Source organism: Pseudorasbora parva, chromosome 11 (genome assembly GCF_024679245.1).
Source record: "Pseudorasbora parva isolate DD20220531a chromosome 11, ASM2467924v1, whole genome shotgun sequence".
Taxonomy (NCBI): Eukaryota; Metazoa; Chordata; class Actinopteri; order Cypriniformes; family Gobionidae; genus Pseudorasbora; species Pseudorasbora parva.
This window is the reverse complement of record NC_090182.1, coordinates 6,043,515-6,056,034: the sequence shown is the minus strand read 5'-3', so window position 1 is coordinate 6,056,034 and position 12,520 is coordinate 6,043,515. Positions and strand designations below refer to the sequence as shown.

Sequence of the window (12,520 nt, the reverse complement as noted above, 5' to 3'; positions counted from 1 at the left end):
TTGATTGATGATGAATATGATGCATGGCAAAAACTCACTGTGTGATTAAGCATAGAATGCAGTTAGAATGTTCCTAAAGTCCAAGATAGCCAACATTAACGGTATAGTTCACCTCAAAATATTTTACTACTTTTTGTAATGTCTATTTGATGCCGTTTACGTTTGGGAGATTAATTAATCGCCACATTGTGTAATCAATTAGATAAAACAAAAAAATTTGGCAGCTCTAGTTATGATTTAAGAATTAAATTGTTAATTTGAATGAATTGAAGTTAATGCGTGTGTCAAAATAGAGTTTAAATAGAGAAAATAGAGAGATCTGTATTTGCCGTTGTTTTTTATTGCAACAGTTTGAATAATGACGTTTTGTGCCAAACATTCATGTTGGTGTGAACAGACCCTTTAGCCTTCTACCAAAGTAACACACATCCGATTTTGTACAAACATGTCTATATGATAACCATTGGCTATAGCATATAGTTTTATACCCAAAATAAGATGTTATCCACCAGCGGTAGATGACGCTGATTAAACCATCAAAACATACTATAAAGTCTTGTATCTGGTGGTTGCATGTTTTAAAACGGCATCGTTTCCTTTAGGAAAGAATGGGGTTTGGAACCTTTTCTTCCTTTGACTCTGTTGCCAACCGTCAAGGAGAAAAACGTCTGCAAGACTCTCTCACAGCTGTTGAAGACATATCAGCATCCTCCACCAGCTGGTAACAAGGTATATCTGGTTTCTAAGAATTTTTGGGATAGCCACTAAGCCTTAAATAGAGGTATTTTTCCTCACATATGATAAATGAAACTTTTACAACAACAAAAAAATTTGTATTCGTGACTTTTATGCCCTAAAAGCATATCTGATGTGTAATATTGGAATAGAGATATGCTCTGTGCAATTCATTTCTCCATACTGATCATTTATAGTCATAGCACACCTTATAGCAGCAAAACATTGCCCTCTGCTGGCACTTGCACAACTCACCAGTTTTATTTTCTCTTTACTCATGTAGGTTTCTCCTCTTCAAGGAAAACTACAGTATATGCGTGTCTTGAATGACCTCCCACCATTTGGAGGCTTCTTGTTTCACACAGTTGGCTTGGTAATATGAATCTGACATATTTTTTTAACCAATAATCAAGATTATACAAATAAGTAACCCTTACATTTTTACACTGATTTCACTAAATGTTTTAATATCTCATTAGCTTTCAGATTTGTCCTTCTCATTACATTTCTGATTATTTTCTTTTTCTATGGAAAGGATGAGAAGCAGTCAGCCACTACATTGTTGGTTGGGCCGAGACATGGTATCAGTCATGTAATTGACCTGAAGAACAACCTAACAACTGTCTTAGCAGAGTTCAGCCGCGTGGCCAAGGTCCAGCTCTTTAGAGAGCATCATGGGGTAGCACGTGTTGAAGTTGTTATTCTGGATGCAAAGGTGTGGAAAAAAGCAGAAATTGGGGGGCAGAATTTTTTGTGTGTGTGTGTGTGTGTGTGTGTGTGTGTGTGTGTGTGTGTGTGTGTGTGTGTGTGTGTGTGTGAGAGAGAGAGAGAGAGAGAGAGAGAGAGAGAGAGAGAGAGAGAGAGAGAGAGAGAGAGAGAGAGAGAGAGAGAGAGAGAGAGAGAGCGCATTGCAATATAACATTCTAATATGTTTCTGTACTAATTATTTCTGTACTAATTATTATAGCCCTTGGTCTTGTTAATGGAGTGGCCAGATGCATCAAACTTTGCCTGTTTGATCTCTGGTTATTACAAGCTATTTGTGGACCCTAAAAGGACAATCTACTGCAGGATACCTGGTCAGCCTTATATGATCAAGGCAGGTATGTTAGAAATTGTATTGTTGCAATTTCATTAAAATACAAGTCATTGCATATCATTTTATGACAGTGCATTTGCTTTGCTTTTCATCTTTCAATGACAAGCGGAATTTAAATATGTTGTTACATGTGCAGTTTGGGACATTTCAAAGCAAAATAGATGTAATAATGGTGAGAACATGTCCATGGTGGCATCTAAATATACGCTTGTCATTTTCTAATAGTGAGAAAAATCTATTAATCATGACATGAATTCATCAGGTTGCTCCCAAAAGGAATTTCTAATTATTATAAGGAGTTAGCATGGCTATCATTCATAATTCTAGCTTGAATCCTCCATCTTCTTGAGCTCTCCATCTTCATCTTGAGTCGGTTTATGTAAGTGTAATGGAAATGCTGATCTAGATGTATTCATATATCTGGATGTCCAGTATATATCGCATTGTATTACAATACCATGTATTGGAAGCATCTCCTGTGGTCTGCCAAAGAGAAAGATCACAGCATATCATCACATCCCACAAGGCTTTTTTCCATCTCTGAGAACACTATTCAACAGATTCACCTTTGTCATCTGGACTCATCCCCATCCATCATGTTTTCTACTCGTTCAACCACTCAGACAGTTCTGTCATTTAGATTCCAGAAGCTCCCATGCCCAATTTCGCTCTGGAGCCACCGTGTTAAGTGGGAGTCGTCGCGAAGAAAGAGAGGGGTCGTCCAGAGAGGCAACACAGAAGACATCAGCATCACCCATATCTCAGCACCTTGGCCTGTGTCACATCCATTTAAAAGAACAACAACAGATGCAGGAGCTTCAGATACAAGCAGAACAGGAGCTTGACATTAATGAGAATCTTATCTCGCAGGTACAGAGTCGCTCACGCACAAAGTCTGACCCCACTCTAAAGAGCACTGAATCTGTGGCCAAACAAGACGGTCCCACTGATGCCAGTTCAAGCTTCAGGAACAGAGCGAAAACAATGGAGCCTGCACCGAGGGTTTTCTGTGACTCCTGCAAGGCTAAACTCCAAGCTGAAGGTTTGATCTCAGACATCGGGGAGGCTGGAAAACTCATTTTGCAGCAGTGCACACATTCATGTGCTTCTCGTGAAGGGGGTGCTGTTGATCTCATTGCCTTACCACTACCTGGCAATGAGGACGATGAAGAGGTAGATGATGGAGGTGGAAAGTTGCAACCCCCTCCTCCTGGCATAGCAGCACCACCCCCAGGGTTTCGTGATAACAGTTCTGACGAAGATGACCCGAAAAAGGGTCGCAAAGGAATCAAAGCCTCTGCTCTCAAGGGTCAAGAGGAAGTTCCTGTCACACTGATTGATAATGTGACCACTAGGACAGTTCAAGACCATGCTCAGGAGTTAGATGATGCATTAGTGTCCACCCTCCAGGCACTGGAAGCACTAGCTGCATCGGAGGATTACCCACACCATCACCAGCAGACATCACAAACAGCAGGTGGACGTAATGTAATATTAAAAGAGCTGGTTCTTTAACATGTCTATGAGTAAATCAATCTTAAGCAAATTGTAAAATCATAAAATTAGTACTTTGTGTACTTTTTCTTCAAATTACAGTAGCCTGACATATGAAGTGAAACCGTCCCAAAACAAGCATCAGTGCAGTGTTACCTACTCTTTAAAAAAAACAGATGTTTAGTACATTGCCTTGTACTGTATGTGCAATGTTAAAGTTAATTTAACATTTTTAGATTAGTTTGACATTTAATTATAACATTTTATGTCTGTAATTTTGCTTACATAAAGGGACAAAAGCTTATGTGATTTCTTACGAGCATGGTTGTTTTGTTTCTGTTCCCTTACAGGGTTGATTGTGCTTGCTGCCATAACCCCTGAATCATCCCTAGACTCCGGACACGAGACAAATTCATCAGAGCTAACTGATGTGTCTGAGATGGTTTCTGCCATGAAGCAGCATCAGAACCAGGCATATCTATTTGCCCACCACATCAACAAAGAGCGACTTTTTAGTCGACGAGACTTCCCCTTGTCAATCCCCGGCTGCACAACACAAGCAATTGGGGGAGGAGCTTTTTCAATGAGTCAGATCCGTGGCGGGTGTCCACCAAAGCCTGTGATCTTAACTAAGACTGTGCCCTTGAAAGTATGTCCCAGTCAAGAAATTAGTCCCTCTGAGAACTCTGTGGAGCAGGGGAAAAGCCCTGAAGCAAAAAGTGAGAAGGATATAGAAAAATCTGAAAAAGGCCCTGTCAAAGAGTGCCTGGGAGAGTCTGAACAGACATCTGTCGAAATTAAAGCAGCAGAACAAGTTTGTGCTCCCCAAGTCAACACAGATCAATTGCCTCTTGCTATTGAAGAAAAACCAAGCTCTATTACCTCAGAAGGTGTCCCGGAAAAAGATTCTGGTTCAGTCACCCTAGAAACTACCAGTATAGCCTTACCCGTTCTCTTGCCTGTGGATAGAACTGCATCTGCAAAAATTTGTTCGACAAATATGTGCCAAGATGCCGAGACTGCCTCAAGTGAGACCACTAAGCCTTCAAGTTTAAAGGGCCTTCTACCAGCTGCTGACTTGTTCTGCACATGTCCAGTACGACCAGAACCTGGTCCACAGGTGCGTCTAAAAGATCCACAGGCCCCAAAAGTGGTTGTGTTTCACTCATCGCCTCCCGCAGATGATGAGCGTCTTCGTGCTAAAGGACTTCAGTTAGCTAGCAACAAAGAGAACACAGCGAAGACATCTGATGCAAGCTTGGTGAAGCCCAGCACCCTGCCTCCTACCAAGTACTCACCAGTTATGCCTGTTAAAGTAGAACGGAAAGAGACGTCAGAGGCAAAGGCAGAGAACTCCCAAAATCTCCCTGTGGAACCACAGAAAGCTCCTAAAACTGTGCCTGTTCTGGTAGACCCAACACATATCTTAGGATGTTTGGAAAAGGGTGCAACTATCCCAGGAGCTGAGTACAAGAAACAGGCAAATAAAGCCAAATCCCAGCGTAGTACTCCATTCCTGAGTTTTAGGAACTTAATTTCAGCCACTTTCCCAGCACGTTTGCGCAGAGAGACAGATGAGCGTCGTGCACAGCTTCAAAAAGTCAGGCAGTATGAGCTGGAGTTCCTAGAGGAGCTTCTAAAGCCTAAAACATCACAAGGAGAGTTCATTCCACAGGGGTCCTCTCCTGTTCCCTCATTTACCCCATGTGCCTGCCAACTGCGCACAAGTCCTGTACAGAAAGTTCCTGGGATCTCACGCGAACAGCGACGCAGCTGCGATTGTAAGAGAATGTGCCGTGGAATGCGTCTCCCAGATACAGCGGTTGGTTCTGCAACGGAACAGAGAGGAAGAGAAAGGGCAATCTCTAAAACACCCCCAGCAATCCCAAAGTCTCCACATGCTCAAGGAGAATTGAGGAAACCTCAGACTTTGGAAATTAAAACCACTCGAATCCGATCCACAAGCCTCGAATCTAGGGAACCAAGAGATGCTGCGACATCATGCTTGCCTACGTGCACCACCCATTCAGAATGCATTGGTGCGCCACAATATAAAAAGCTTCAAAGGAGATATAGTATAGGGGAGATCGATAATAATGACAGCACTCCATTGTATGCCGAGGTTAAAACTACAAAAGCAAAGAGCCTTGAGAAAGAAATGGAAAGAGTCAGGGCCACTGGACTTAGACTTCCGACTCCAGTGGAGCCTGTACATACTAAAGATGGGGATGCAAAGAAAAAGGGGATATTTTTTATTCAGGGTGAAGAGATACTTCAGGAAAGTCGTGAAGGTACTGCTGAGGTTTTAGGGTTGCCAAGTGAGGATACTGAGGACAGAGAAAAATGTTGCTCCTTCTGCTTCTGCTATCGCAAATGTGAAGCTGCTGATGAGAGCAGTGAAAAGGATGAACTGTCTTATTCCATCCCCTTGCAGGTCTTACCAGGAATGCATTTAGATTCAAGGGCAATGCCAGTAGTCAGCAAGACTCTTCAGGTACTTAATGCAGAAGATTGCAGTGGGGAAGAGGAGGAGGAGGAGGAGGAGGAAGAAGAGGAGCCACAAACACAGAGAATTGATCTGCGAGCCTGTGGGAATCTGGAAACTAGCTTGGCAAGAGTACAATCCTTGCAGGGCAAAACATTCTCGTTACCTGATGGATTCCTAAATGCACAACTTGATGCCAATGAGCTGCTCTCAATTTTAAGGCAGTGTGCCAATAGTCCCCAAATAGAGGGGGAACCTCGTATCCCCCCGGCAAGACTGGCAGAGTACAAGCAAGAACTTGCAGTCTGTTTTAAAGAGTTCAGGGCATCATGTAGACGAGTGGCGAGTGTTGAGAAAAGTCCCTCACGAATGCTAAGTGCCGTCACAGCTAGCTTCCAGGTGCTGTGTAACCTTACTCATACATTCATTCGGCTGGTCAGGGGTGTACGATCTGAAACTCAAAAACTACAGCTTTTACGCAAGGTAGAGGAGGTAGCTGTCAACTACACCCTTCTTCTTCGGGCTGCTGAAGAGGCAATGGGACATTCTAGTAGCCTCCCCAATAAGAGTGCAAGTCCTCAGCTCCATACATCAACTAACATGGGCTCTCTTAATCGCTCTATCAAAACCATGCCCAGCAAGTAATGGCTCATTCACACAAGATTGTGGGGCAGGCCGGAAAGACAGCTGCTCAACTCTGGCAGGAATCTCTTTGGATCATTCATTGGTTTACATTTTTACTCGCCTTTCTGTTCCCTGCCTGCTAAATTCCATTACTGCATAACTATACTGTTATATGATTATGAAGGTTGTGCCAACTTGTAGTCACAAACAATCTTTGACATAGGTGCACAGAATTGAAAAAAAAATAAAAATACAACTGATCCTGTGTATTATGGGTGATCAACAGGGCTGCTCACTCATGTCCTTAGAGAAACTGTGAAATGGACTTAGTTTTTGTATGTTTAGTTGTTCCTATATCTAAATCACAAAATGACATTGGGAAGGGCTGGTGGGGATAGGGCCTTAGTTATTCTGTGTCCTAAAAATGGTTTCTATAATATATTATGGGAAAAATTATATTGTCATTATTGCAATTACTGTAGACATTATAGCTACATAATCTATAAAAAAAAAATCTGAAAAATGAATGGTAACAGATTTTGTAAATTAGGTAGAGAGAGAAATGGTAATTTGGTAATGTGCTTGCTTTTCGATTTTGTTTGTTGTGACATGAAATATTCCCTTTTCACAATATCACATTCACAATGTCTGGATTTGTATCTCTACAAAGGTCTGAATTGACACTTTTTAAATTAATATTTATGAACACAAGAGCCCGCTAACAAGATCGTGGACGGAAACACCTGCCCAGGGTAGACAATGTAGCAGATTCAAATTCACCGGAATATTAATTGAAAGGATACAATGGTTGATCTGAGACCAAGATGAAAAAGGGCACTCCTGTTTTCTAATGCACAAAAAAAAAATATCCTTTTTCCACACTCACACCCACATACCCATTCAGCTCCATACCTCATACATGTAGAGGCAAAAAGTGGCTTTTATTTTTTGTATTGGAGTTGGCTGGGTACTTGATAGCCTCATAATTTTGTGCAATCACTAAGAAAATGCTTGTGTATATAAAATTAAAAAAAAATGTTTTCACATATAGCCTATAGAATTACATAGATAACTAATGTTTCCCAATTTTTTTTTTATTATTAAATATTGCTTTGTTTTTCTTCTGTCCCATATTTTTAAATGTTTTATTGTAGAAAACTTTATTTTTTAAATTTTCATGTGATGTCATTCATTGTGCACCCCTGAGAACATAACCCCCCCACCCCATCCTCACACAGAATAGTTTTATATGTATTTTAATAAAACCAACTGCTGTCTAATGTCTGAAAACTTTTCTGTCTCCTCTTCCAATCTAGGACATAAATGGTAAATTATGGTTTTATAATCCATAAAGCGCTCTACTGTGAAGTTTAAACGATTAACATTTCATTGTTCTGGTGTCTTGCATGTTATCCCTTTATAATAGAACTGAATAAGATGGGCTCTGTTAAGCCAACCACTGAAAGACTGTTAATGCTGGATTTCATTGGTCAGCAATAGTACAGAAAGAATATAATGTTTTGCAATATTTCCATATAAAAGTATTCTATGCTCAACTCGAAAAAATATTGTAAAGAACATTTGTGAAGCTTATATCATTTTTGAGAATAACTAACATTGCATATATTTATCAAAATAACAAAACAAAAAATATATATTAAAAAGAGAGAAACCACATGTATCTTATGATTTATAGTAGTATGTACCAGACTAATAGTCATTATATTTTAGAGTATACTACAGCATGGGACCTGTTTATTTTTATAAAATACATTACAGTAAACAATATCATCATGTTTATACGTTTTTCTTTTTTTAGACATACTTTCTGTCAAAGACTATTTGCATTGCCAAAATGAGATTTGTCACTATGCTTCATTTGTTGTATGTGGTCATATTTAGTTCTTTGAGTTCTTGTCAGTGTTTTTTGCTTCACTGTGGTCTTTTTGTGTGTAAGGTCATGTTTAAAGCAATAAAGAGTATTGAAAGTAAAATTTTCAGCATAGTTTTGGCTATGAGATCAGTTGAATCCACTGACTGCGTTCATAATGAGCATTCTGAAAAAATATTCGTGTATCGATTTACACCCTTATCGGTAACACTAAAAAGCATACAGCAACAAAGCACTTATTTGCAAACTATTTTATAGTTTATAAATATTAGTTTCTACAGTTACTACATTAATAGGCTATGAATAGTGAGTTCTTCATTCATTATCACAAAAAGTAACAAACTATTATTCTTTAATTAGCTCATATGTTAAGAGTAAGATTATATATATATATATATATATATATATATATATATATATATATATATATATATATATATATATATATATATATATATATATATATATATTCTTTAACAACTTGTAAACCATACCCAACTTAAATACCTACTTAAAGTTCATACCTTAAAAAGTAATTTAAACCAGCAGTAGAGTTGTTAATAGTGATTAAGAGTAAACAGTTTACTCACCTTTAGATTAGGCACGTAAAATACTGAATTGTATGATGGAAAGAGCTCAACACGCTGCAAATAAAGAAAGCATGCAAATAGAAAAAACACCAACTAATTAAGAAAACATCAGTTTTACAGCGTGTGCAGCAAATGCTCACAATACCTCCAGAAACTTGCTGCAAATACTAACATGATCACAGAATATTAAAATAAATAAACAAAACAAAAAAACTCACCTTTCAGGTCATCAACAACACCTCTGGTGAGTAGACATTGAACAATAAGCATGTCCTTGACCGATTTGTCACTTGTTTGGTTGAGTTGTGAGTGTTTGCAGCGTGTTTCTGTATTTGGTTGAGTTGTGAGTGTTTGCAGTGTGTTTCTGTATTTGGTTGTGTTGTGAGTGTTTGCAGTGCGTTTCTGTATTTGCTTGAGTTGTGAGTATTTGCAGTGTGTTTCTGTATTTGGTTGAGTTGTGAGTGTTTGCAGTGCGTTTCTGTATTTGCTTGAGTTGTGAGTATGTGCAGTGTGTTTCTGTATTTGGTTGAGTTGTGAGTATTTGCAGTGTGTTTCTGTATTTGGTTGAGTTGTGAGTGTTTGCAGTGCGTTTCTGTATTTGCTTGAGTTGTGAGTATGTGCAGTGTGTTTCTGTATTTGGTTGAGTTGTGAGTATTTGCAGTGTGTTTCTGTATTTGGTTGAGGTGTGAGTATGTGCAGTGTGTTTCTGTATTTGGTTGAGTTGTGAGTATTTGCAGCGTGTTTCTGTATTTGGTTGAGTTGTGAGTATTTGCAGCGTGTTTCTGTATTTGGTTGAGTTGTGAGTATTTGCAGTGTGTTTCTGTATTTGCTTGAGATGTGAGTATTTGCAGCGTGTTTCTGTATTTGGTTGAGTTGTGAGTATTTGCAGTGTGTTTCTGTATTTGGTTGAGTTGTGAGTGTTTGCAGCGTGTTTCTGTATTTGGTTGAGTTGTGAGTATTTGCAGTGTGTTTCTGTATTTGGTTGAGTTGTGAGTATTTGCAGTGTGTTTCTGTATTTGGTTGAGTTGTGAGTGTTTGCAGTGTGTTTCTGTATTTGGTTGAGTTGTGAGTATTTGCAGTGTGTTTCTGTATTTGGTTGAGTTGTGAGTATTTGCAGTGTGTTTCTGTATTTGGTTGAGTTGTGAGTATTTGCAGTGTGTTTCTGTATTTGGTTGAGTTGTGAGTGTTTGCAGTGTGTTTCTGTATTTGGTTGAGTTGTGAGTATTTGCAGTGTGTTTCTGTATTTGGTTGAGTTGTGAGTGTTTGCAGTGTGTTTCTGTATTTGGTTGAGTTGTGAGTATTTGCAGTGTGTTTCTGTATTTGGTTGAGTTGTGAGTGTTTGCAGTGTGTTTCTGTATTTAGTTGAGTTGTGAGTATTTCCAGCACACTCATTTTCTGGGATTTTTTTCTATTTGTGTTTTTTTTTCTTTAGCTGCAGCTCATTGAATGCTCTCGTTCACCATATAATTATCATTACTATTATATTAAACATGAACTGTATTATTTGTACATGTTTCTAAATGTTAACAAATACATTAATTCACTTTACATAAACATTTCTTTATTATTAATTGATAACTTATTTTCATGAAGCATTACATTAACTCCTTTACTGGTTTAAAAAATCAGACTGGCGTCATTGTTTATATTTGTATGTCTGTACACCTAAATGTTAAAATTTCTGCATGTTTGGATAGATGCTAAAACATACAAATACACAGAGGAGTTAAAACATTATGAACACCTGCCTAATATGATGTTGGTCCTCCGTGTGGTTAATTATGGAATTATAGAAAGTGAATACGAGCACGTTCTGTCGTCACTTCAAAATAGTGCATGGTGTTTTAACTGCACGTACACACAAAAAAAAAGATGGATGGAAAACATGTCAGGATCACAAGTGAAAAGGTAAAACAATAAAGGGATGAAGACATTAAAAGGATGTAAGTTTTCCTTACGAAATGGGTCCACACAAATCAGAATAGACTAATAAACGAAAACATAAAAAGTAGGGATGAAGACATTAAAAGGATGGAAGTTTCCCTTACGAATTGCCATACAATTTAGAATAGGCTAAACAAAATGTTCGAGATAATTGTTGGTTGTGGATGTGTCGAAAGACATAATTCAATAAGTCTGTAGTGAAAAACTTCATTCTTCAGAGAAGCATTAAATCATTATTCCTGAATTGGGTTGTGTCTTTATTCTAGGAGCTTTTTTACATATTTTAGCCCTTAGTAGTTTTTTTTTCCTTTTTATTCTAAATATTCACAATAAAAACTTGTCGTGAAAAACTATATCATGAAATGTAAGTGAATGTTGTCGTTTAAACGCCTTTATATCATGATTATATATCCGCTGGATTTAAAACATGTAAATTCATCACTGAAATACATAAAAGTAAGTGGCCTGTGAACTGGGCAAAAAATAGAGTAATCTTTATTATTTCACACTCGATGTGTATCTGATATGAATAAAACACTTCGTCACAATAGCCTATATTTGAAAGCATTATTGCAGCTTCTAAAGGCATCATATGGAATTTGAATTTAAAAACTATAAAAAAAAATGTTTTTACACAATTCTATATTTAAATCTCTGAAACCTCAAATAAACATTAGCCTATGTGGTTGAAAACACTGAATAGTGATATATAATATAATATAGTAATATCAGTGAGGCATTAAACATTAGAATCACACCGATGTGTTCCAATGCGTCAATTATAAAAATCAATCTCGGTTCGAAGGTGGAAGGGGGACCAAATGAAATGTTCATTACTTTAAATAATATAAAATGTTAACAAATAAATTACTTATATTTCTTATTAAACTTCAAAAGAAACAGTCCTCTTCTGGAAGAAGGGGGACCAAAATTCTGTCTTGCACTTCATGGTGCCCCTTGGAAAATGTTGTTAAAAATGTTGAAAACCTTGTTTAAAATAAATCAGTTTGGGTTAGGATACAAAGGATAGAGAGAGAAAAAAACACTCTACATAAGAGCTAACAATGATACTTTGTAAATGACATTAATGGAAAACTGTATTTATGCCGTGTTCAAGCTACAGCGTAATTTCGAGATGGCAACGCACGACTTTCAGGAGGTACAAGGAGGACATTTCCAGCTTACAAGTTGTAATTGTAGCAAATCAATGTATTAATGTTCAGACTACAGTTTATAAACTATGAATTTTGTTGATTGATAACGAAAAAAACAATTAATCCGTCTGCTGTTGAAAATATGTCAAAGCTATTTGTTTGCTTCTCCTTCATCCCAACAGCAAGTATGATTTGACGCTCCATTTTCTGAGCCAAATTGCGGACGGCACCTTGAGAACATGCACAACCTCAAGATCAACCCCACAGTCCTGCACTGGCATTGAGCTCAAGCTCCACTATGTGAAAAACATTCAAAGTGAAAAGAGGGTGTTTTATTCCAAAGAGTACATTAAGTCCATAACCCATAAAGTCCTTCAGTAATTCCATTTCATCAGGTGTGTGGCTATTCAAGGCAAAATAAAGTGCACTTGGGTGCATAAGACTGGCCATTGTAACATGTACTAGTTTTATTTTGATGCATCTTTCTTCATTTTCAAGCTTCGG

General features: G+C 38.0%; 1 protein-coding gene across 5 annotated transcripts in view; it reads left to right on the top strand.

The window, feature by feature from the left end:
- frmpd3 (FERM and PDZ domain containing 3) overlaps positions 1-8,569 on the top strand; it is a 407,976-nt gene extending 399,407 nt beyond the window's left edge. For 4 of the 5 annotated variants that reach the window (XM_067456881.1, XM_067456882.1, XM_067456880.1 and 1 more), the window contains 6 exons: positions 603-729; positions 1,019-1,108; positions 1,271-1,450; positions 1,703-1,838; positions 2,475-3,311; positions 3,679-8,568. In XM_067456881.1, coding sequence (XP_067312982.1) covers positions 603-729; positions 1,019-1,108; positions 1,271-1,450; positions 1,703-1,838; positions 2,475-3,311; positions 3,679-6,458 — 4,150 coding nt within the window. In that variant the 3' untranslated portion in view covers positions 6,459-8,568. Of the gene's footprint in view, positions 1-602; positions 730-1,018; positions 1,109-1,270; positions 1,451-1,702; positions 1,839-2,474; positions 3,312-3,678 lie in introns of all 5 variants that reach the window. The other variant, XM_067456884.1, reaches the window with a different exon arrangement.
- Positions 8,570-12,520: the final 3,951 nt, after the last annotated feature.